Consider the following 21,783-nt stretch of genomic DNA (forward strand, 5'->3'; position numbering starts at 1 on the left):
CAAACACACTGGGGGAAACTGAGGCCTTCCCCCTTGCACGCCCTTGCCCGGAGGGCCGACCACCGTTGCCCATGAAAATTATTTTAAGGTGCCTGGATTCCCGGCTTAAGGTCGCAAAGGCTTCCGATGCAACACCCTGCAAGTCCTCAAGTTACGACGATTCGTTTAGTGACCGTTCAAACAACGGCACTGAAAAAAAAAGGGACTTTGGGCCGTTTTCCCCACTTAAGACCGTTGCAACCTCGCGTGATCAAAAGTCAAGACGCCTGGCAACTGACTCGTATTTATGACTGCCGCAACGTCGTGTGCGTGTGTGTGTGTGACGTGATCCCCTTTTGCGCCTTCCTGACCAGCAATGGGGAAGCCAGATTCACTTAACGGCCGAGTTACTAACTTAACAACCGCAGGGTTTCACTTAACAAGCGTGGCAGAGAAAAGTCACAACACGGGACCACAGCTGACTGAACGACCGTCTCGCTTAGCAACCGAAAGCCTGAGCTCTTTTGGCGGTCGTTAAGCCGAGGACTACCTGTAATAGGACTACCTGTAACTACATTTGCAAATCGCCAGCCATTTTCGGGGTCTAGGAAGGGCAGCTCTGCTCCCCAAAATGGGACATTAAGATAAAAGGGGGGGGGAAGAAGAGGATTGGAAATGATGGTAGGAGAAAACACACATCAGGATTTCCTTTGTGTTCCTGTGCCAGGCGACATGTTCCCCCCCCCCCCAGGTTTTTTTGTTTTGTTTTGCAAAATGTTCTTTTCAAATGCCGGCGGAGGTTGCCACCTAGCTCGGGGAAAATGAAATTATTTTTCCTTTTTATCCACAGCCTCTTTCCTCCAGAGCCGAACAGGTGGCAGGAGAAAAAATTTCCATTTTCCCTGAAAATAGGAGGCGCCCCAGGAATTGGGGAAAGGGGGTGGGCTGTTTTGTTTTTTTTTTTGGAATTAAGAGCCGCAAAGAAAAGGCTTTAAATCCTTTAGGGGGGAAAAAAACCGCCAAAATATTGTAAACCTCCCATTTAACCTGTTTTTTCTTTTGTTAACGGCTCTTTGCTCTCGACTGGGATGCAGAGTGTAACAACCTTCTCCTCCTGATTTTGGACTACAGCTCCCATCATCCTGGGCCAGGGGACTCGGAGAGCTGGATTCCTCAAACCTTTCAAGGGCGGCAAAAAGGAAGTCCTTGGCTGAACGACCACGATCGGGACCGGCGCTTTTGTTGCTAAGCCACGTGGTCACCGTTCAATGAATCGTGGGCGATTCACCGCTTTTTGGGGTGGTCGTTAAGCGAATCACACGGCCGTTAAGCCCCCCCCTGTGGCTTCCCTCTGCTCATTTCGCTCCCAGGGGAAGTGGGGGTGGTCGTAAACGGTGATCCATGCGATGGTCGTAAATTCACACCCGGGGAGTGGGGGGGGGCGCGAATGGTTCAAAACTTTGACCGTGTTGATCACAAGGGATGCTGCAACGGACGTTATGTTGGAGGACTGATTGCAAGCCACTTTTTTTCCAGCTTTGAGCGGTCATTAAGTGAAACGGTCATTAAGCCAAGTGACAACCTCACTTTGCAGCGCCGGAGGCTTCCTCCATTTTACTGGGAGTCCTTGACTTTTAGTGACCATTTGAAGTCACAACACCAGTGAAAAAATGTGACTTATGAGCCTTTTTCACACTTACGACCGTTGCAGCATGATGTGATCAAAATTCGGACGCTTGGCAACTGACTCGTATTTACGACGGTCGCAGCGTCCCGGGGTCACGTGATCCCCTTTTGCGACCTTCTGATAAGCAAAGTCAATGGCGAAGCTAACGTATCAATTTAACAACTGCGGCAAGGCAGGTCGCAAAATGGGACAAAACTCACTTAACCAAGGTCTCGCTTAACAAACAGAAATGGCGGGCTCAGTTGTGGCTGTAAGTCGAGGACTCCCTGTATTCAGATCCCTTCCTGGTGATCAAGCGTGGGAAAAAGAGGAATCCTGTTTGGGAACGCTGGGAAAAATCCAGCCGCTGCAGAGGAAACTTCTTCCAAATAAAATACATACAGAATAGTTTTGTTCTGCCCAGCGCAGAGTTTTATAAACTTTGATCGCGCTTGCAAGAAAACCAAAAAATCCGTCAAGGGAGCGATGGCAGAAAATCGAAGAGATTCTCTTCCTCTCCTCAGCCCACAGGCGAGTCAAACCCAAACTCTTTTAACACTTCAAATTTTATTTTTATTTTTTCATCTCTACCTTTGCGTCTTTTTCACTTCTCAGCAACCAGAAGCCATATTGGATTTGTTCTAGATCGGTACTTCTCAATCCTCAACCGCTTGGAAAAACAGGTGGACTTCAACTCCCAGAATCCCTCGGCCAGCATGGAATCCTGGGACTTGGAAGTATACCCATCTTCAAGCACGCTGGCTGGGGGATTCTGGGAGTTGGAAGTCCACCCATCTTGAGGTTGAGAAACAGTGGATTTTTCCAGGTCGGTACTTCTCAACTTTAACCACTTCAAAGATGGGTGGACTACAACTCCCAGAATCGCTCAGGCCAGCATGGAATCCTGGGACTTGAAGTCCAGCCATCTTCAAGGTTGAGAAACACCATTTCTAGACCCACAATCCTGGCAAGAAGACCACCAGTGGAGACAGCCAAAACAGAAAATCCGTATTTTTGTGCTAGAAAGGCTCAAAACTCATCCAACTCAAGTAAATTCCGAATAGCGGAACTGTCTCTACAAGGAAGACCCCCGAATCTACCCCATTTTTTTAAAACAAAAAAACAAAAAGGGGACTTCAATTTTGGAGTTGTGGACAAGCGTCAACCGGCACAGCTGCTCCTGGGCGAGAGAGTCACGAGTGCGAATGACTCCGCTGCCTTTAGCGTCATTCTTCAAGGGGATGGATCCCCCCACTTGTCCTCCTCCGTGGAGCCCCACGCTTGAAATTTGGGAGAGGGGGGCCACGAACAGAGACAGAACTAGGGGAGCGGCAAAATTTGGGGTGAACTGGAAAAGAAAAAGGAGGAAGTGCGCCGCAAAGTCTCCTCCGTTTAATGCACCAACTGGGCCGTCAACCAGTACAAAACTAAGGGCTGAAAGGCAGCGGCACCTAGCGTGACGTACATCTGCGCCCGTCCGGTGGTCCGGCTCAGTCCGTCTTGCACCACCGAAGTGAGGATCTTCATCCGTAAGGAACGAACCTGGGCGGGCAGAGAGAGGCATCAGAAGCATGTTGAGATGGGCACCTTGTTCATCAACTAAATCTCTCCGCGCCTAGCTGGCTTGAGGGTGGAGTTCCCATGTCCGTCATGCACCAAAGGGATGGGATATGAAATCCATCTCGACTTGAGTTTAAATTTGCTTTTATAATTTTTAAATAGCTCAAGGTGACGGATCTTCCTTCCTTCCTCCTCCTCGCTCCCCTGCACAACAACCCTTTGAGGTGGGTTGGGCTGAGAGAGGGAGGGACGGGCCCCCAAAGTCACCAAGTCATTCGTACCGCCCTGAAGACAGCCTGACTCACCATGAAATACATAAGAGAACAGGAGGCCCACGCCAGAGTAATGTAGTAGCCGTTCAGCCCAAAAACTAAGCCCCCGACCACAGTGAGGATCATCCTGGAGAGGAGAAATAAAGAATTGTGTGTGTTTTGTGTGTGCGATTAATACATCCTTCCAAACCGGGCAGGAATTAACGTTTACTCCCAAGAGCAAAGAACGAGCTTCTCCCAGTGCTGAATTGCAGCAAGGATCTTCATTTAACAGACGTCTGATGCAACGGACAAATCCTTCTGAAACAACGGACAGCTCCATTGTGTCTATAACACTCTTAAGCAGTGCTTAAAATTTAATTTTGAATTGAACCAAGTTAATTTCTGTTATAGGCACATCCTCCTCAATACACAAGACATGCTGTTGAGGTTTTTTGCCAAAAGCTCATTGGGATTTAACGGACTTTCTCTCCCAATTCGTCTGTTAAATCAGGAATTTGCTGCCACTCGCCCAGCCTCAATCGGTTGGACAGCTAGGGAACAGCCTCAAATTCAAGGCGCTTGCGTCAGTGGGGGCTTCTGGGAAACAAGAGTCTAATCCGCGAAGCAGAAAGGACCTTCCCAACTCACCCAACATATTTGTAGCCGCAATAAGCCAGAAGATCAAACGTGCCCAGATCACTTTGGACCGTGGCAAGGTAGAGACCCAGCAGAAGGGCGAGAACTTCGATCACCATCCACACGAAGGCCGTGCTGGCACACATCCCGAGGACCTCCGGGGAAAACCTGGGCAGGTAGAAAAAGTGACGCCCGAACGATTCACCGTCTGGCTTCCAGCAGGCCAGCAGGTGTCCACAAGAGACAACTCACAACCTGACGATGACACAATCTGATGACGCTGTGCAATCTTCCCAGCCTGACAAGCCAATTCGATGAGGAAAACCACATCCCCAACGGTCATCTGATCAAAATTTGGACGCTCGGGCCACCGGTTCCCATTTATGGCGGTTGCACGGTCCTCTGTGTGTGTGTGTGTGTCATGTGATGTGAACATCTGACAAGCAGGCAGTGGGGAAGCCACCTAAGAACCGTGTCACTGACTTAACTGTCGGGATTCACGTAACGACGATGGCCAGAAAAGGTCGTCAAACGAGGCAAATCTCACTGAACAGGGACAGTAAGTCGTAAAATGGGATGAAAACTCACTTAAACAAACTGTCTTGCTTAGCAACAGAGGTTTTGGGCTCAACTGCCACCGTAAATCGAGGTCCAGTTGCAGTCTGCTCCCTGCCAAATTCTACATTATGCCCGGCCTCAAATCTTCCACCCAAATTGACTCCTTAACCTCCACCGCTTTCGGTAAGATGCAAAACTGGGAAGCAAAAAAGAATTTTCCTTACCTTTTCTGTATCCCGAGGGCCATCCCAGCCAGCAAAATATACGTAATGAAGGCCATACCTGTGGAGGAGAAAATATTATTTTTTTTGAAAGAAAAGAAAAAAGCCTCCAGATTTTGGAGTTTGAAAGCGTTTTTGTTTTAAACAGGAGAACTACAATAATGTGATCTTTATTTTTTTAAAGAGCAATGTCCAACAGGAATGTATTCTATCAGTTGGATTTCCCCAGCCCTTTGGTAATTAAAAATTACAAAATCAAAGTCCGTTGTTAGAATAATGCCTTGCGATAACCTTTTTGTCCCATAAAATGCCGAGAGTCTAGGGTTTTTTAAAAAAAATATCCTCCCAGCAAACCAGCAATTCTATTTTTGGCCGATTGAATTTCACATCTGATCGATTTAATTGGATTATTAAATTAACTCTTTTTAATGCATTTATGTTTGAGATAGCTCAGGCTGCCCTGAGCAAAGTTTACACTGCAGAGTTTAGCCTTAAAAAAAAAAGCAACAACTCAAAATGTCCCCCCCCAAAAAAAGCAAAACTCACACATTTTGGTATATAATATATAAATCTAAGAGTTGCAAAAGCCTAACAATTAATTAAATCCACGTGGTCCTTGACTTAGGACTGGTTGTTTAATTAACTGTTCAGAGTGATGACGGCCTCAGAATAAAAAATATAAAATAAAATGACTCACTAGGAATATACAGATCGGGAGCGTTGACATCCTGGCGGGCAGTGAGAGGAACATCACGATGGTAACGAACTTCCCAATTCTACAAAAAAAAACCAAAAAACAATTTATGCGTTTGCCTGTCACCAATCCGTAGCTTCTTGCACCCAAATCCTTCTTGAAAAAGCTGGTCTAAAGTCGCTCCCATCCCCTTCCAAAGTTCTAATTTTTTTAAAAAAAAATCTTTTTATTTTCTGCCAAATTTAAAAAGCGTTTAGTTCCAATTTTTCAGCTGCAGAGAGAGCCTAAAAGGAATCTTTCTTCTGATATTCGATTTAGCTCCCAACGCATTCCCCAACGTGGTTTTCTATTTCCAGTGGCAATGAGTTCCACGGGTTTTACAGAGCTGAGTGAAGAGGTACGTATTGGCCGCTTGAATCTGATAAAACCCGAACTCTGCACATTCCTAATGTACCCTCTTATACACACATATTCCCCGACTTATATAAATTCATTTAGCAACCTTTCAAAATGATTACGCTGGGAAAGTGGCTTTCTACAACCGTTGCAGCATATCAGTCATGGGATCAAAATTCGGTTGCTTGGCAACCGGCATATATACATGATGGTTACAGCATCCAAGGGTCATGTGATCGCGGTCTGTAACTTTCCCACCAGCTTCCAAGAAGCTACAGGGAAAGGCTGATTCGCTTAACGACTGCACAATTCACTTAAGAACTGCAGTGATTTGCTTCCACCACCCTGGCCATAAAATCAGGCTTAAGGACACCTTTTTTTTCTTTACCTGATGCATGTAAGGGAAGATTATTAGACCTAATTTTTTCATCACGTACGTCGTGTCCACCGCAAAGAAGTATTTAAGCTTGTTGATAGAAACAAATCTGTGAATCTGCAAGAAAAAAACAGATTTATTAAATTTATAAGGCCGTCCGTCTCACCGGGGCAATCAAGCCATCCACATTAAGAGTTTGGGATTTGATTTTTATAGTGTCCGGTCGAAATGAGGCTTCAAGGGGCATTTCAATTACGAGAGAGGGGCTTTGTTGGTGGATGGCTTTAAGCTCTTCCGTGCAAAATTTTACAGAACCGGCAATCAAATAAATTTGCTGTTTGCATTCGATCCACAGCGTGACTATTTTCTGCAAAAAACTAAAACGCAGATCTGGAAAAGGGGAAAATCAGAAAAGGCTCTTAAGAGTGAGTGCGCAGGGCCAAAAGTATAATAGAAATTGTATGATTATCTTTACAATAGACTAGAATGCAATGCAATGTAATATAACATAGCATGTAGGATTAAAACTAAATGTTTAGGTTAATTAGTTTAAATGACATTTACTTTTAAGCCTCTTTAGTTCACATACTTTTAAATGTGCTGTATCATTTTTATGCCTATTTTACTTGCTCAGTGTGGAATGTTATATGTCTATAGTTTGTAGGTGCTTCTGACACAAATAAAACTAAAGGATTTAGTTTTAATCCCATATATTATGTTGCACTGCATTGCATTTGGATATGCACACATACACCCACCCACACCTATGGAATAGGGCCGAAATAAAGAAGCAAAGAGAGATTTGGAAATATATATATATTTTATTTATTTATTTTAATTCCATTTATATCCCGCCCTTTTCCGAAGACTCAGGGCGGCTTACAAGCTTAGCAGTAGCCTTCATTCTATGTATATGCCTGCTTATTAGGGCTTTCACACACACCCCAAGCGGCATTATTACAAAGTCAGCTTAATTGCCCCCAACAATCTGGGTCCTCATTTTACCTACCTGGGAAGGATGGAAGGCTGAGTCAACCTTGAGCCTGGTGGGACTCGAACCTGCACTAATTGCAGGCAGCTGGGGTTACTTAAGGAGGCATCAGCCCACTGCTCCACCAAGGCTTTATATATATATATATATATATATATATATATATATATATATATATATATATATATATATATATATATATATATATATAAATTTAAAGGATGTATGACCACTGTAACAATTGTGCCTCTCCTTCAGCATTTTTTTTTAAAAAGGAGGATTCTCAATTTTTTTCCTTTATTTATTTATTCAATTTATTTATTTATTTATTCAATTTACCTCTTTATGGACGATGTCTTTACCCTGGGAAGCAATGGAGGTGCCGTACGCCATGGCGACGTTAGCAACCGGGTCAGCAAAAATCTGGTTGAAACTCATGTCGATCCCCGGAGTGGGGTAGCCCGCCTGGGGTGGCCCGTAGCCTGAGCTGGTGTCATCAAAGAGTTGGGGGGTGTCTGCAGGTTGCGGCACAGGGGGGATTCTGGCCCTGTGTTTGGAGCCTGCGAGGGGGGGGAAATTGAGGAGGAGAAGAGGGGAACCACACAGCCAGTAGCCAGCAGCCCTCAACTAATAGCATATAATCCAGAATTCACACTCGGCACAGGATCTCAGCACACTGTCATAAATACTAGTCAGTTGCCAAGCATCAGAATTTTGATCATGGGACCGGGGAGGGATGTAGCCACGGTCCCAAGTGTGAAAAACGGCCCTAATTGACTTTTTTTTTTTTAGGACCGCTGCAACTGCGAACGGTCACTAAACAAATGGCCGTAAGTCAAGGATCAGCTGTCACAAGAATACAAACCAAGGATTCGCACTCGGCACGGGACTGAACATTGCCTGTGTGTGCTTTACTAAATCAGCCCTTCCGTTTTAAATGTTTGTTTATTCATCCTTCCATTGATCAGGCATCCATCCCCCTCTCCGAAGGGGGGGGGACTGGGGCGGCTTACAACGGAGGAGAAACAGACTTTAATATTTATTGACGTCGTAAATAATTGACATCCTAAGTAATATTTAATTTAAATACGCATTTGATTGGACTCCGTTTCTAAGCCCTCCAGCAACGTAGACAACGTAGAAAATAGCTAGTTTGGCACCACCCAGAACGGAATCCCGGGGTCACCCCCACCCCACCCCTGCCCCAAAATTTGGGGGTGCAAAGTAAAAAAAAATGGGGTGAATTGCCCAACTAGCTCTAGTGGGTGGGAGTGATTTGATTCAACCCCGGGATGAAATCAAAAATGCACCCCGGAAGGGCCCGACCGGCCAGCCGGATTTAGGGATCCCGGAGGATCTGGTCGATCCGGAGCCAAGGTAGGGATCGACGGGCCTCTCCCAAAGCAACAGGCAGGAAAGGGGGGAGGGTGTTAATGCTGGATCCCTTCCCGGGCTAAGATCCCCCCCCCAAAAAAAAAACCCTCCCCCATTCTCCCCCCCCCACTGGATCCACCCGGCCTGCCCCCCCGTTTCCCTCCCCCCCACCTACCTGGCCCCCCATAACCAGGGGGATAAGCCATGGCGCCCCTCGATCGCTTCCCACCCGCCTGCCTCGATCCACTGCGGCCCGCGCGGAAAAAGATCGACGGTCTTAATTTAAAAAAAAAAATCAATTTAAAAAAAAAAACCCGAGCAGCAAAGTTGCGAAGAGATCAAAAAAAAAAAAAAGGAAGCAGAGCGAAGGTTCTAAGCCACGTCCTCAAAGGCGCCGGCGCGGCCGAGGCGGCCGCTCCCATTGGCTGCCGCTTGTATCCTTTCGGCAGGTCCCGCGCGCCGATTGGCGGAGAGTGTATCCATTTCGCCCGGCGGAGGTTCCAAAGGGGAGGGGTTTCGCTCGCTGGCGTTCCGAAGCCCTTCGGCGCAGGCGCAGGAGGGAAGGTTGGAGGATGGGGCGGGGCGTTGGGTGGCAACCGAGGTTTTGGGGGTGCGAGGCGCGGGCAGGGGATGATGGGAGTTGGGGTCCAGCCGAGCTGGCAGGGAGACTGGTAGGAAGAAGCGGCTGGATGCATGGGCGGCGGCGGGGGGGGGGGGGGGGGTTGGTGGTTGTTTAGGGAATTGCCTGTGTTTTTTTTTTTTCTTACAGAGGTTCCCTCTGATTGGCTGAGCCGCAAGTCCGGGAGATATGGCGGATCCCGAGCGATGCTGGGAGTTGTAGTTCAACAAGACATCTAGATTCTAGTGGATTATTATTATTATTTTATTTATTATATTTTTATACCGCCCTTCTCCCGAAAGACTCAGGGCGGTGTACAGGGCAATAAATACAAAAACAAGATACAAAAGTTAAAAGCGATTAAATAAATGCCCAAGGTTAAAACAATAATTAAAATGTATTTAAAACCCCAACCCTAACCCATCAGACCAGGTCAGACTGCTCAAATAGATGCGTTTTTTAGATTGCAGTTCCCTAAGCCTTATTTGTAAGATCAGCTATTCCCAAACCTGGGAATTTATAAGACTTATGGACTTCAACTCCCATATATGTATATGCATATACATATACATATACATATACATATAGCGGTGGCTCAGTGGGTTAGGACGCTGAGCTTGTCGATCAGAAGGTCGGCAGTTTGGCGGGTCGAATCCCGAGTGCAGCGTAGCAGAGTGAGCGCCTGTTACTCGTCCCAGCTTCTGCCAACCTAGCAGTTCGAAAGCACGTAAAAATGCAAGTAGAAAAATAGGTACCGCTCCGGTGGGAAGGTAACAGCGTTCCGTGCGCCTTTGGCGTCTAGTCATGCCGGCCACACGACCACGGAGACGTCCTCGGACAAGCGCTGGCTCTTCGGCTATGAAACCGAGATGAGCACCAGCCCCTAGAGTCGGAAACGACTAGCACGCACGTGCGGGGGAACCTTTACCTTTACCTTATATATACATATACATATGGTCACCACATTACAAAAAAGATGTTGAGAGTTTGGCAAAAGTTCAGAGAAGAGCAACCAAGATGATCCAAGGCCTGGAGACCAAAACATAGGAGGAACGGCTGCGGGACGTGGGTTTGGCTAATCTAAAGAAAAGAAGAAATAGGGGAGACATGATAGCAGCGTTCTGGTATTTGAGGGGCTGCTACAAGGCAGAGGGGGCCAGGTTGTTCCCCAAAGCACCAGAGGGCAGGACGAGAAACTATGGTTGGAAACTGACCAAAGAGATAAACAACCTGGAATTAAGGAGAAACTTCCCGACAGTGAGGACAATTAACCAGTGGAACAGCTGGCCACCAGAAATCGTGGGCGCTCCATCACTGGAGGTTTTTAAGAAAAGACTAGACAGTCACTTGTCTGAGATGGTGTAGGTTCTCCTGCTTGAGCAGGGGGCTGGACCAGAAGACCTCCAAGGTCCCTTCCAGCACTATTCTATTCTACATTCTACATATACATATATGATAGTATGGATAGTATGGATTGCCAACATCCTTCTGCTTGCTGATATCCAGACACTAACACTAAAATTAGGCAATGCCCATTGTTTTCTATTTATTAATGTCTTGTAATGAAATTCGTTAGCTGGAAATTCGTTAGCTCTAAATTAATTAATTTCCAAATCTAAATCGAGATTTAGGACCACGTTGCAACTCGACATTGCCACCTATGGAGCATCGCCAGAGAGGCAATTCTTAAACATCCTACTACAGGAATTCGGCAGCTAGTTTGATCCCATCCAAGAACTTGTGGATCCTCACTCTCCTGACGCTTAAAAACCTTTCTTGAGTACTAGATTTAAGTCTGAGGCCCTGGGAGAACCTGTTGGTCAAATTTATAAGCCAGGTTTGAATCATCAATGAAATGTAATTAAAAAAGAAAGAAAGTTTGCTGCTGCTTAAAAACCCTCGCCCCTTTTAAATAACAACAAACTGGATCTTTTTTTTAAAAAAAAATTACCTTTCATTGATGGTCTTCATTACGTGTCCCTGGCATAGAGGGTGTGCACAGAAATAATTTTTGTTTCCAATAGTAAAACCTGAGTTGATCCCTTGAAGATTCATCTGGGATCATCCAGAACTGAAAAACAGTAGGATTTCCACCCAATTTTAATCAGTTATGTTTGCAGAACAGATCTAGCTTGTCTTTCTCGACCTCAGGACTTTTAAGATGGCAGGACTTCAATTCCCAGAATTCTCCAGCCAGCATGCCAGCTGGGAAATTCTGGGAGTTTTGCAGCCAGCATGCCGGCTGGGAAATTCTTGGGGTTGAGGTCCATCTATTTTAAAGTTGCCAAGGTTGAGAAACACGAGTCTAAGCTTACATTTCCATGGACAAATAAGGTTAAAAGATTGTTGGTTGGAGAATTCTAGGAGTTGAAGTCCATATATCTCAAGGCATGGTGGCTGGGGAATTCTGGGAGTTGAAGTTCACATATCTCAAAGCCAGCTAGCTGGGGAATTCTGGGAGCTGAAATCCACAAAACAAAAATTCCAAAGGCTGAAACAATTGGCTATTAAAATAAGCCATGGCCACATTATTTTTTATTATTATTATTATTATTATTATTATTATTATTATTATTATTATTATTATTATTATTATTAATAATAATAATAATTATCAATAATAATAATAATAATAATAACAATAACAATAATAATAATAATAATAATAATAAAGTTGGAAGGGACCTTGGAGGTCATCTAGTCCAACCCACTGCTCAGGCAGGAAACCTTATACCATTTCAGACAAATGGCTGTCTAGTCTCTTCTTTAAAACTTCCAGTGTTGGAGCATTCACCACTTCTGGAGGCAGGTTGTTTCACTGGTGAATTGTTCTCACAGTCAGGAAGTTTGTGTGTGTGTGTGTGTGTGTGTTGCACAATACTATATCAAAACCACCTTGCATCTACTGGTACTCTCTGACTTCTTTTCCCTTTTACCGTATTTGTAATATTTTTGCCGTCCCAGTTAACCAGGCCCATCGCATCAAGTATTTTTAATTACCCACAATGCTCCTGAGGCTCTCAGAGGCATTGTGGGAAATTGGACCTGAGCGCTGCAGCCAAGCTCACCTACCCCTCTCCTTCCAGAGCTTGGAGAATTGTAGGTTTGTTCTCCCTGTGGTTTGGCTAGATCTGGGTCAGAACCCAGTTAGTAGGGCCAGGCTTTATCTGGCTGTGGGGTTATTACAGATCTGGCGGAGGTGAGGTGTCTGCTGATGGCGACCCTTGGAACACCCCCCCCCCCATTTCAGAGATACTGACCAAACTTAGTCCGACAGTAGCCCAATATAAACTGGGTTTATTCAGGACAGTCGCATCTGCCCCTCGCCGCAAACTTCCAAGCCATTTTTACTTGGGGGGGGGGTTATTAGAACTAACATCCTTGGACCTCCGCTACTTCCGCCGCGGGCTGAAGACCCACTTCTTTGAACTAGCTGGTCTGGCCTAATGGGGAGGGTCTTTTTAACGGTTTTTTTTATTATTTTATTGTTATTGTATTTTAATTGGGCATTGGTTTAATCTTTTTTAATTTTTGTACTGTTATTTATTTATATATGCCCTGTTAACCCTGAGTCCCTCGGGAGAAGGGCGGTATAGAAATCGAATAAACCTAAACCTAAACCTAAACCTTGGGCCGGGGTGTGTGTGTGTGGGGGGGGGGAGGGCAGAAAGGCGAGTCTCTCTGACCCAGGTTTGCATTCCGACGTGCAGACGCGCCGCTTTCGCGCCCAGGGGGAAAGCGGGGGGGGAGGGAAGGGGAGGGACACGTGGGGAAGCAGCCTTCCCTCCTCGCCTGCCGAGTCATCAGGGCCGACAAGAAAGGCGGCGGACCAGGCAGCCGGAGAGACTCGAGCCGGGCAGCTTAGCCGGACGAAAGTTCGGGGCTGCGGACCGTCGGGAGGGGGGAAGAAACCGGGCCGGGGTCGGCGGGCTTTGTGCGCGGGGGCTGCTTTCCAGCCCCGCCGCGGAAGGCGGAGCCGCCGCCTCTGCCTCCATCCGAAGCGTCCGGGCGTCCGGGCAGGTGGGTGTCCGGGCAGGGCGCGCCGCGGCTGCCTCCCATGCCCGGCGGCGGGGACTGCGGGAGGCGGCACAGCTGGAACCGCGGCGGGGCCGGCCAGCCCCTCGGCCGAGCGTAAGATGCGGCCGGGCCGCTTGCTCGGCGGCGCCACGCGGGAACGACGATGCCTGGCGTCCGGGGAGAAGACGGCGGGCAGCAGCCGGGCGCGGGGGAGCTGCCCACCCTCACCCCGGCTGGGGGACCCCCTCGTGAAGAGGTAAGCCGGTCCCACGCTGCGGGTGGGGTGGGGGAGAAAAAAAAGGGGAGGGCGGGAAGGTGAAAGAAAAAGAAGGAAGATGGGGAAAAGGAAGGCAGGAAAGAAAGGAAGGAGAGGAAGAGGGGAAAGGGAAGATGGGAAAGGAAAGGAAGAAGGGAGGGAGGGAGGGAAGGAAAGAAGGAAGGAAAGGGAAAGAAGAGAAGGCTGGAAGGAAGGAAGGAAGGAAGGAAGGAAGGAAGGAAGGAAGGAAAAAGGAAAGGAAAAGAGAGAGAGAGAGAAAGAGAAAGGAAGGAAGGAAGGAAGGAAGGAAGGAAGGAAAAAGGAAAGGAAAAGAGAGAGAGAGAGAAAGAGGAAGGAAGGAAGGAAGGAAGGAAGGAAGGAGAGAGAGAGAGAAAGGAGGAAATGCCAAAAACCCGAACCGCTTTTGCGCTGCGCCCTGGGCGCACCGCTTTGGAGACCACTCGCCCTTTCCAAGCGGCGCCTCCAAAATCCGGGGGTAGCGGGGATGGGAGGGGGATGCCGGCTTTCGGGCTTTGAAACCCGGGCTCCGGGCCTCTTCTTTTCGGTCCTTCGCCCCCCACCCCCTTTTTCCACCCACCCCCCTCTCCCTAAAACGAGAGAGGCGGGGCGTGAACACGGGGGAAGCGCAGGAGCGATTTTGCTGCAGGGAACACGTGTCCCTTTGTGCGTGATTAATAGCTCGACGGGGGTTAAAAATAAACCTAGATTTCTGCGTTGGGGGGTCGAGCATGGGGGGGTGGGAGGAAAGGTGGCTTCTTGGGCCCCCTCCCCTTCGGGCCCCCTTGCATCCTCGCCGCCTCCGCCCTCCCCAACCAGACTTTTTTTTTGGGGGGGGGTTGGAGCGATTTGCAACAAGGTGTCCGCGCTGCGTAAAAACGAGGCACCCCGGTTTTCTCCGGATCCCCAGGAAAGAGGGAGGGGATCTGCAAAAGAAGCGGCGCGTTTTGCGACCAGCTGGGGTGTGTGTGTGTGTGTGTGAGAGAGAGAGAGAGAGAGAGAGAGAAAGAGAGTGGAGGGGTGGGGGCACGAGAGAGAGAGAGAGAGAGTGGAGGGGTGGGGGCACGAGAGAGAGAGAGAGAGAGAGAGAGAAAGAAAGAGAGTGGAGGGGTGGGGGCACGAGAGAGAGAGAGAGAGAGAGAGAGAGAGAGAGAGAGAGAGAGAGAAAGAAAGAGAGTGGAGGGGTGGGGGCACGAGAGAGAGAGAGAGAGAGAGAGAGAGAAAGAGTGGAGGGGTGGGGGCACGAGAGAGAGAGAGAGAGAGAGAGAGAGAGAGAAAGAAAGAGAGTGGAGGGGTGGGGGCACGAGAGAGAGAGAGAGAGAGAGAGAGAGAGAGAAAGAAAGAGTGGAGGGGTGGGGGCACGAGAGAGAGAGAGAGAGAGAGAGAAAGAAAGAGAGTGGAGGGGTGGGGGCACGAGAGAGAGAGAGAGAGAGAGAGAGAGAGAGAGAAAGAAAGAGTGGAGGGGTGGGGGCACGAGAGAGAGAGAGAGAGAGAGAGAGAGAGAGAGAAAGAAAGAGAGTGGAGGGGTGGGGGCACGAGAGAGAGAGAGAGAGAGAGAGAGAGAGAGAGAGAGAGAAAGAAAGAGTGGAGGGGTGGGGGCACGAGAGAGAGAGAGAGAGAGAGAGAGAGAGAGAGAGAGAAAGAAAGAGAGTGGAGGGGTGGGGACACGAGAGAGAGAGAGAGAGAGAGAGAGAGAGAGAGAGAGAGAGAAAGAAAGAAAGAGAGTGGAGGGGTGGGGGCATGAGAGAGAGAGAGAGAGAGAGAGAGAGAGAGAGAGAGAGAGAAAGAAAGAAAGAGAGTGGAGGGGTGGGGGCACGAGAGAGAGAGAGAGAGAGAGAGAGAGAGAGAGAGAGAGAGAAAGAAAGAGAGTGGAGGGGTGGGGGCACGAGAGAGAGAGAGAGAGAGAGAGAGAGAGAGAGAGAGAGAGAGAGAGAAAGAAAGAGAGTGGAGGGGTGGGGGCACGAGAGAGAGAGAGAGAGAGAGAGAGAGAGAGAGAGAGAAAGAAAGAGTGGAGGGGTGGGGGCACGAGAGAGAGAGAGAGAGAGAGAGAGAGAGAGAGAGAGAAAGAAAGAGAGTGGAGGGGTGGGGACACGAGAGAGAGAGAGAGAGAGAGAGAGAGAGAGAGAGAGAGAAAGAAAGAAAGAGAGTGGAGGGGTGGGGACACGAGAGAGAGAGAGAGAGAGAGAGAGAGAGAGAGAGAGAAAGAAAGAAAGAGAGTGGAGGGGTGGGGACACGAGAGAGAGAGAGAGAGAGAGAGAGAGAGAGAGAGAGAGAGAAAGAAAGAGTGGAGGGGTGGGGGCACGCGTGAAGTTCTGCATTGCACCACAGTCTGCCCGGCCGCGTCCTTCGCCTCTCCGCTTTGATGCTCTTGCGGCGAGCGACACCGCTCGGTCTGAGCGGAGGAACAAAGCCAGCAGGATCGGGGAAGGGGTTTGGGGGGGGGGCTAAAGGGAGGGTGAAAGTCATTCCGACGCTGATTGGGACTCGACCCCCTTTTTTCTCCACGTCTAGCATTTTTTTTTATTTTAAAAGCAACTGCATTTTCTTGCAGGAAAAAAAACCAACAAAGGATAATTCTCTCTCGCTCTCCCCCCCCCCTCGAAAAAGCCTTAGGAACAAGAATAGTGCCCCCCCTTCCCCCTCTTTTGCACGCCTTTCTGCAGCCTGTGTAGTTTCTGGTTGGGGGATGGAAAAAGCTGCTGGGACAAGGGCTGGGCCTTTCTGCCTAGCTTTTGAAGAATAAGATTGGGGAAGTATTTGTGTGTGGGGGAGGGAGTTGGCACCCAAGAGGCTGGGAGTTGCCAGGGGTTGAGAAGCACACACACACACAAACAAAACACACGCACACAAATTTTGATAGACAAACGCCAGGCACGTTTAGTCTTGCCTTCTTCCTGGACTGCATTAAGGCAAAGGGAAGAGGGTGTGAGATTGAAACACACACACACACACACACACACACACACCCATGCTTTTAAAAAATAAAAAAAAAATCATCCTCTTTACCACCCCCACCCCCCACCAACCATCTTAAAAGCCATTTGCGGTTGGCAGTCTCCCAAAAATCCAGTTGCCGAACCCCTTTTGCAGTTCTCAAGGGAGACGTTGAAAGGCAGGGGATGATGGAAGAGGTGAAGGGTGCATGGAAAAGTCATGGAACTCCCTCCCAGCTGCCCCCTCTCCACCCACCCCCCTCCACTACCACCCAAGAGGGCCCAATCCACCTTGAAGCTGTCCCGGCTTAGTTTATTTTATTATTTATCCGTTTCTAGAGTGGTCCAGGAACCCTCTGTGGCTAACCTTTCTAAAATGCTAAAGCCATTAAAAAAAACATAAAACAGTAAATTAAATATTTAAATTAAATAGTCGGAATTCCCTTGGACTCTCTCTTCCCTCTTTTTTCTCTTTCTTTCTCTGTTTCTTTTTTTTTGTCTGTCTTTCTCTCTTTCTTTCTCTCTCTCAGCTAGAGGTGAGACAACGTCCGGGAACAGTTCAATAACAGCGTATCCCTAACCCTTTCATCCAACTTGGCTTATGGCTAGATACGTTAAATGGCTGGCGGTCACAACAAAATGGAACTTCCCCTACACAGGAGCAGTCTATCCTGGTGTAAGGAGGCAAACCAGAGAGCTGTAGGCTGGCTGTGCATTTCGGCTTTTGCGGAGGAAACAGACACTCGGCTTTATTTTGTCTGGCTTTCGACATCCTGTTTATATCCCTGAAAGTGGCCGTGTTAGCGTCTGGCCTCAACGCCCCCAATGTGAACGGCGTGATGTGTCTGAAAACACAATTGCAGGGTGTCTGGCATGTCAACCCCAAGCTGGTAGTTAAGTCACCACCACCACCGCCGCCCCGCCTGCTGTGATCCTGGGACACAAGACGTTGGCACCGTTTCAAGGGTTCAACTTTGGCGTGCTGGTTTTTTTCGTCCTCCGGGTCAGAAACACGGGGTGGGGAGGGCAGAATTATGGTTACTGGTTTGGGGAGGGGGGGTCTCGGATCTTTGTGGGAAGGGGCAGCTCTGTAACCCGTTCTTCTTCTCTTCTCTTCCCTCCTTGCCTGTCTCTCCCTCGGCCCTTAGCAACGTCCTCTGAAGCAGTCTCTCAGCAGCTCGCTGTGCCGCGAGTCCCACTGGAAATGTTTAGTGCTCACCCTCCTGATGTTCGGGTGCTTTGGCGTCATGGCCTGGTGCCGCCTCTCGACGGTGACCCGCCTGAACTACGACAGCTCCTACCGGGGGGCATCGCTGGTGTACCATGACAGCCCGTGCTCCAACGGGTACATCTACATCCCGCTGGCCTTCTTGAGCATGTTGTACGTGGTGTACCTGGTGGAGTGCTGGCACCGGTTCGCCAAGGGACAGAGTCAGTACCGGGTGGATACGGCGAGCGTCTACGACAAGGTGCAGCGCATGCAGCAGGCCACGCCCTGCATCTGGTGGAAAGCCGTCAGCTATCACTACATCCGCCGTACGAGGCAGGTCACGCGTTACCGCAACGGGGACGCTTACACGACCACCCAGGTTTACCACGAGCGGGTCAACACCCACGTCTCGGAGACGGAGTTTGACTACTCAGGGCACGGGGTGAAGGACGTCTCCAAGGAGCTGTTGGGTCTTTCAGATTACCCTGTGACCAAACTCCGCTTTACGAAATGCTTCAGTTTCGCCACGGGCGAGGCGGAAGCCGCCTACCTGACGCAGAGGGCCCGGTTCTTTGGCGAGAATGAAGGCTTGGACGACTACATGGAGGCCCGCGAAGGGATGCACCTCAAAAACGTGGACTTTAAGGAGCACATGTTGGTCTTCCTGGATCCGGGGCGCCCACCTTGGTACACGCGCCGGAGTGTCTTCTGGCTGGCCTCGTTCCTCCTGCTGTCCTGGCCGCTGAGAGTTTTGTCTGAATACCGTACGGCGAACGTACATTATCACGTGGAGAAACTCTTTGGGGCAGACGACGGGCCCAGCCCGCTGGATGCCGCGGGGGGCTACGGGCGGCGAATCTCGCGCGTCAACACAGTGGACATGACCGAACTGGAATGGCACATCCGTTCCAACCAGCAGCTGGTGCCCAGCTACTCCGAGGCCGTGTTGATGGACGCCACGACGGTGGCGGGCGCAGCCTACCTCCGCAGCTGCCAACGCTGTCGGCGGACTGTCAGCAGCAACTCTCTGCCCTCGCGGGGCACCCGAGCCCTCTATGCCCGCCTGCCCTTCAGCTGCAGCCGTTTCTCGCTGAGTGGCGCCCGGCGGTGTGGTGGGATCCTGCGCAGCCTCAGCGGGAGCCACGTGGGGAGCAACACGGAGACGGAGCCGTTGGAAAGCCCCCCGTGCTACCAGGATGCGTTGTACTTTCCTGTGCTGATTGTCCACGGAGGCGAGGGCTGCGAGCGCAACGGGCACAGGCCGGGGCTGGCCGGGAGGGGGCAAGGGACCCCCCTGTGAACTGGGAGGGGGGGGAGGGATGGTGGAAACTTAAGTTCCCTGGGAGAAAGGCAGTACAAGACGTCTCTGGCTTGTTTCCTTTGAGCCAAGATGGAACCCATTAACCCGACTGCAAGGCTCTTCGGCCGACATTACAGCCTTCTAAGGTTGTTCCTTTGGGGAGAGAGGAGCCCATTAAGCTGATATGGTTCAGGGGTTTCTTTTGCCCAACTCTTTGGTAGAGGAAGAAGAAGGAAGGAAGGAGGAAGATGGGAGGGAATGAGGGAGGGAGGGAGGGAGGGAGGGAGGAAGGAAAGGAAGAAAGGAAGGAAGGAAGGATTAAAGGGAAGGAAGGAAGGAAAGGAATATAGTGGGAAGGAAGGAAAAAAGCAAGAAAAGGGAAGGAAGGAAAAATGGAGGGAGGGAGAAGGAAGGAAGAACAGAGGGAAGGAAGGAAGGAATAGAGGGAAGGAAGGAAGGAAGGAAGGAAGGAAGGAAGGAAGGAAATAGAGCAGGCAGGAAGAACGTCCCAAATTTTCAGGAAAATGCGAATTTTCGAAGCAGTGTTCTAAAAACGCGCATTTTCAAGTCAGTATTCTTATACAGAATTCTTTTGCTGAACTCTTCGCTAGAGGAAGGAAGGAAGGATATTCCGGAGAATGTGAGAGAGTTTCCCACAAGTGCTCGGGAACATTTTAAAAAAGACAAAAAAAAGAGAACAGAAAGGGCGTTTTAACCAGGGGAGGAAAGGTCAGAGGCTCAGCCCAATGGAACACAGAATGACCGAGTTGGAAAGGGACCGTGGAGGTCTTCTAGTCCAACCCACAGCTTCTCCGTTGTTCCTTTCGTCCCGCTCACCCTGGGGCAGCAGTCACCTAAAGGAAACTCGCACTCAGAAAGTTGGATCCCGTGCCAGGCGCTGGCACAAAGGAGGGGAGACCACACAGCAAAGCTCGAATTGGAGAGGTGACGTTTTTAATCCCCAGCGCTGGCAGAAACCCCAAAATTATTTTCTCCCCCCCCCTCCACTAGCCATCCTCACTTCCCTCCCCAATAATGCGGGTTCTTAGAGGAAGAAGCTATCAGGCGCCAAGATGGATCGATTGAACCTCCCTGCCTAGGAGCAGTCTATCTTGAACCCTAGGGCCAAGCGAGGGGAGCGGGGCAGGGGTTATATTGCTGGCCTCCTCCAAGCTTTCTCTTTACAATTCCTAATATCAAGATTGGTATCTTCCAAACTAAGTTCTGCGCTTGCAAAGCGAGCCGGCTTTGTCTGAGGCTGCTTTATTTTTATTTATTTATTTATTTATTTATTTATTATTTAATTTAATTTGTATACCGCCCTTCTCCCGAAGGACTCAGGGCGGTGAACAGGGCAATAAATACTAAAATACAGAAATACAGAAATTAAGAAGAGATTAAACCAATGCCCAATGCAACAAATAAATTACATAAAAACAGCGATAAAACCCAAACTCATCAGACCAGGCCGGCTTGTTCAAACAAATAGGTCTTTAGATCACGTCGGAAGGAGCGAAGGTCGGGAGCCATCCGGAGCTCAACCGGTAAACGGTTCCACAGATCAGGCGCACCCACAAAGAACGCTCCCCCCCTTTAAATATCCCCTCCAAAAAATAATAATAATGAATGAATGAATAAATTAAGAATTTCCATGCTGGATCCTTGAACTGAAAAAGGAGGTTCCAGATGGATATGAGTGCTCTAAGGCTCTAAGCTGATGGCCCAATTGTTCCGTCGCTCCGGGATCAAGCCGACATTTGAATTAACGAGCATTGCAAAAACATGGATGCGTGAATGCCCATCCGAGCAGGGAAGGGAGTGAGGAGAGATGATGAAGGCAGTCCTTATTTAACGACCAAAACGGGACCGGCAATTTGGTCTTTAAGCCAAGTGGCCGCTCACTTGAAATTGTTTTATTCATTCATTTATTTATTACATTTATTGGCTGTCCGTCATGCTATCCGGAGTGATTCACTCTTTCTCTCTCTGTGTATATCAAATAATACATCTTTGCAACTTTCGTTTGCTTGTCAGATCTACGAAGGATGTAAAAGTGAGGACTGGTCACAAAGTGACTTTTTTCACCGACATGGTGACGGCAAGGTGGTCGCTAAACGAGGACTGCCTGTTGATGCCGTTTCCTCTCTGCCAGCTGAAATAAGGTTTACCCACTCTTTTAGAGTCGGGGGCTTCTTGTTGCCATGGATTCCCAAGTTTTGACAATGTAGGGTTTCTCTTTTTTAAAAAAAATACAGGCCGGTCCTTGACTTACAACCGCAACTGAGCCCCAAATTTCCGTTGCTAAGTGAAACAGTGCGTTTTGCCCCATTTTGCCACCTTCCTTGCCACAGTTCTTCGGGGAATCGCTGCCGTTGCTAAGTTAGTAACCCAGTTGTTAAGTGAATCAGGCTTCCCCATTGACTTCGCTTGTCAGATGGTCGCAAAAGGGGATCACATGACCCCAGCCATCATAAATAGGAGTCAGTTGCCAAGCATCTGAATGTAAATCACACGACCGATGCTGCAACAGTCACAAGGGTGAAAAACAGTCATAAGTCACTTTTTTCAGTCCCGTTGTAACTTTGAACAGTCAGTAAGCAAGCTGTTGTAAGTTCTCTAGCGACTCACCATTCTCGAAATAAGGGCTAAGTAGGCTTTCATCCTTATCCCGTGTGCCGAACCCCAAGAACGGGAGCGGAGACCCCAAAGTGACACACACTGACGT

At 48.9% G+C, this 21,783-nt stretch overlaps 2 protein-coding genes across 2 annotated transcripts in view; one reads left to right on the plus strand and one right to left on the minus strand.

The window, feature by feature from the left end:
- The window catches only part of TMEM151A (transmembrane protein 151A), a gene marked incomplete at its 3' end in the record, with an annotated part of 44,668 nt that extends 25,610 nt beyond the window's left edge, over window positions 1-19,058 (plus strand). Inside the window, exon 7 of the mRNA XM_083374721.1 lies at window positions 17,697-19,058. Within this exon, the coding sequence (XP_083230847.1) occupies window positions 17,697-19,058 (1,362 nt within the window). The remainder of the gene's footprint in view (window positions 1-17,696) is intronic.
- On the minus strand, window positions 2,763-9,084 carry YIF1A (Yip1 interacting factor homolog A, membrane trafficking protein). The gene is made up of 8 exons (XM_083374599.1): window positions 8,881-9,084; window positions 7,671-7,891; window positions 6,353-6,457; window positions 5,572-5,650; window positions 4,878-4,935; window positions 4,108-4,263; window positions 3,511-3,604; window positions 2,763-3,187 (listed from the first exon to the last, which is right to left on the minus strand). Exons 1-8 carry the CDS (start codon window positions 8,909-8,911, stop codon window positions 3,038-3,040), a joined length of 894 nt encoding a protein of 297 aa, XP_083230725.1. The 5' UTR covers window positions 8,912-9,084; the 3' UTR covers window positions 2,763-3,037.
- Window positions 19,059-21,783: the final 2,725 nt, after the last annotated feature.

This window comes from Vipera ursinii, assembly GCF_947247035.1.
Source record: "Vipera ursinii genome assembly, chromosome: 15".
NCBI lineage: Eukaryota > Metazoa > Chordata > Lepidosauria > Squamata > Viperidae > Vipera > Vipera ursinii.

What these genes read in the sequence shown, in the direction of transcription:
- YIF1A (XM_083374599.1), bottom strand. Translation starts at nt 8,911, where the DNA reads ATGGCTTATCCCCCTGGTTATGGGGGGCCAG. An exon ending in TCTTCCCTTACATGCATCAG is followed by an intron (nt 5,651 to 6,352) that starts GTAAAGAAAAAA and finishes TTTTTTTTGTAG; the next exon opens with AATTGGGAAGTTCGTTACCA. An exon ending in TGCGGCTACAAATATGTTGG is followed by an intron (nt 3,605 to 4,107) that starts GTGAGTTGGGAA and finishes TCTCCTCTCCAG; the next exon opens with GATGATCCTCACTGTGGTCG.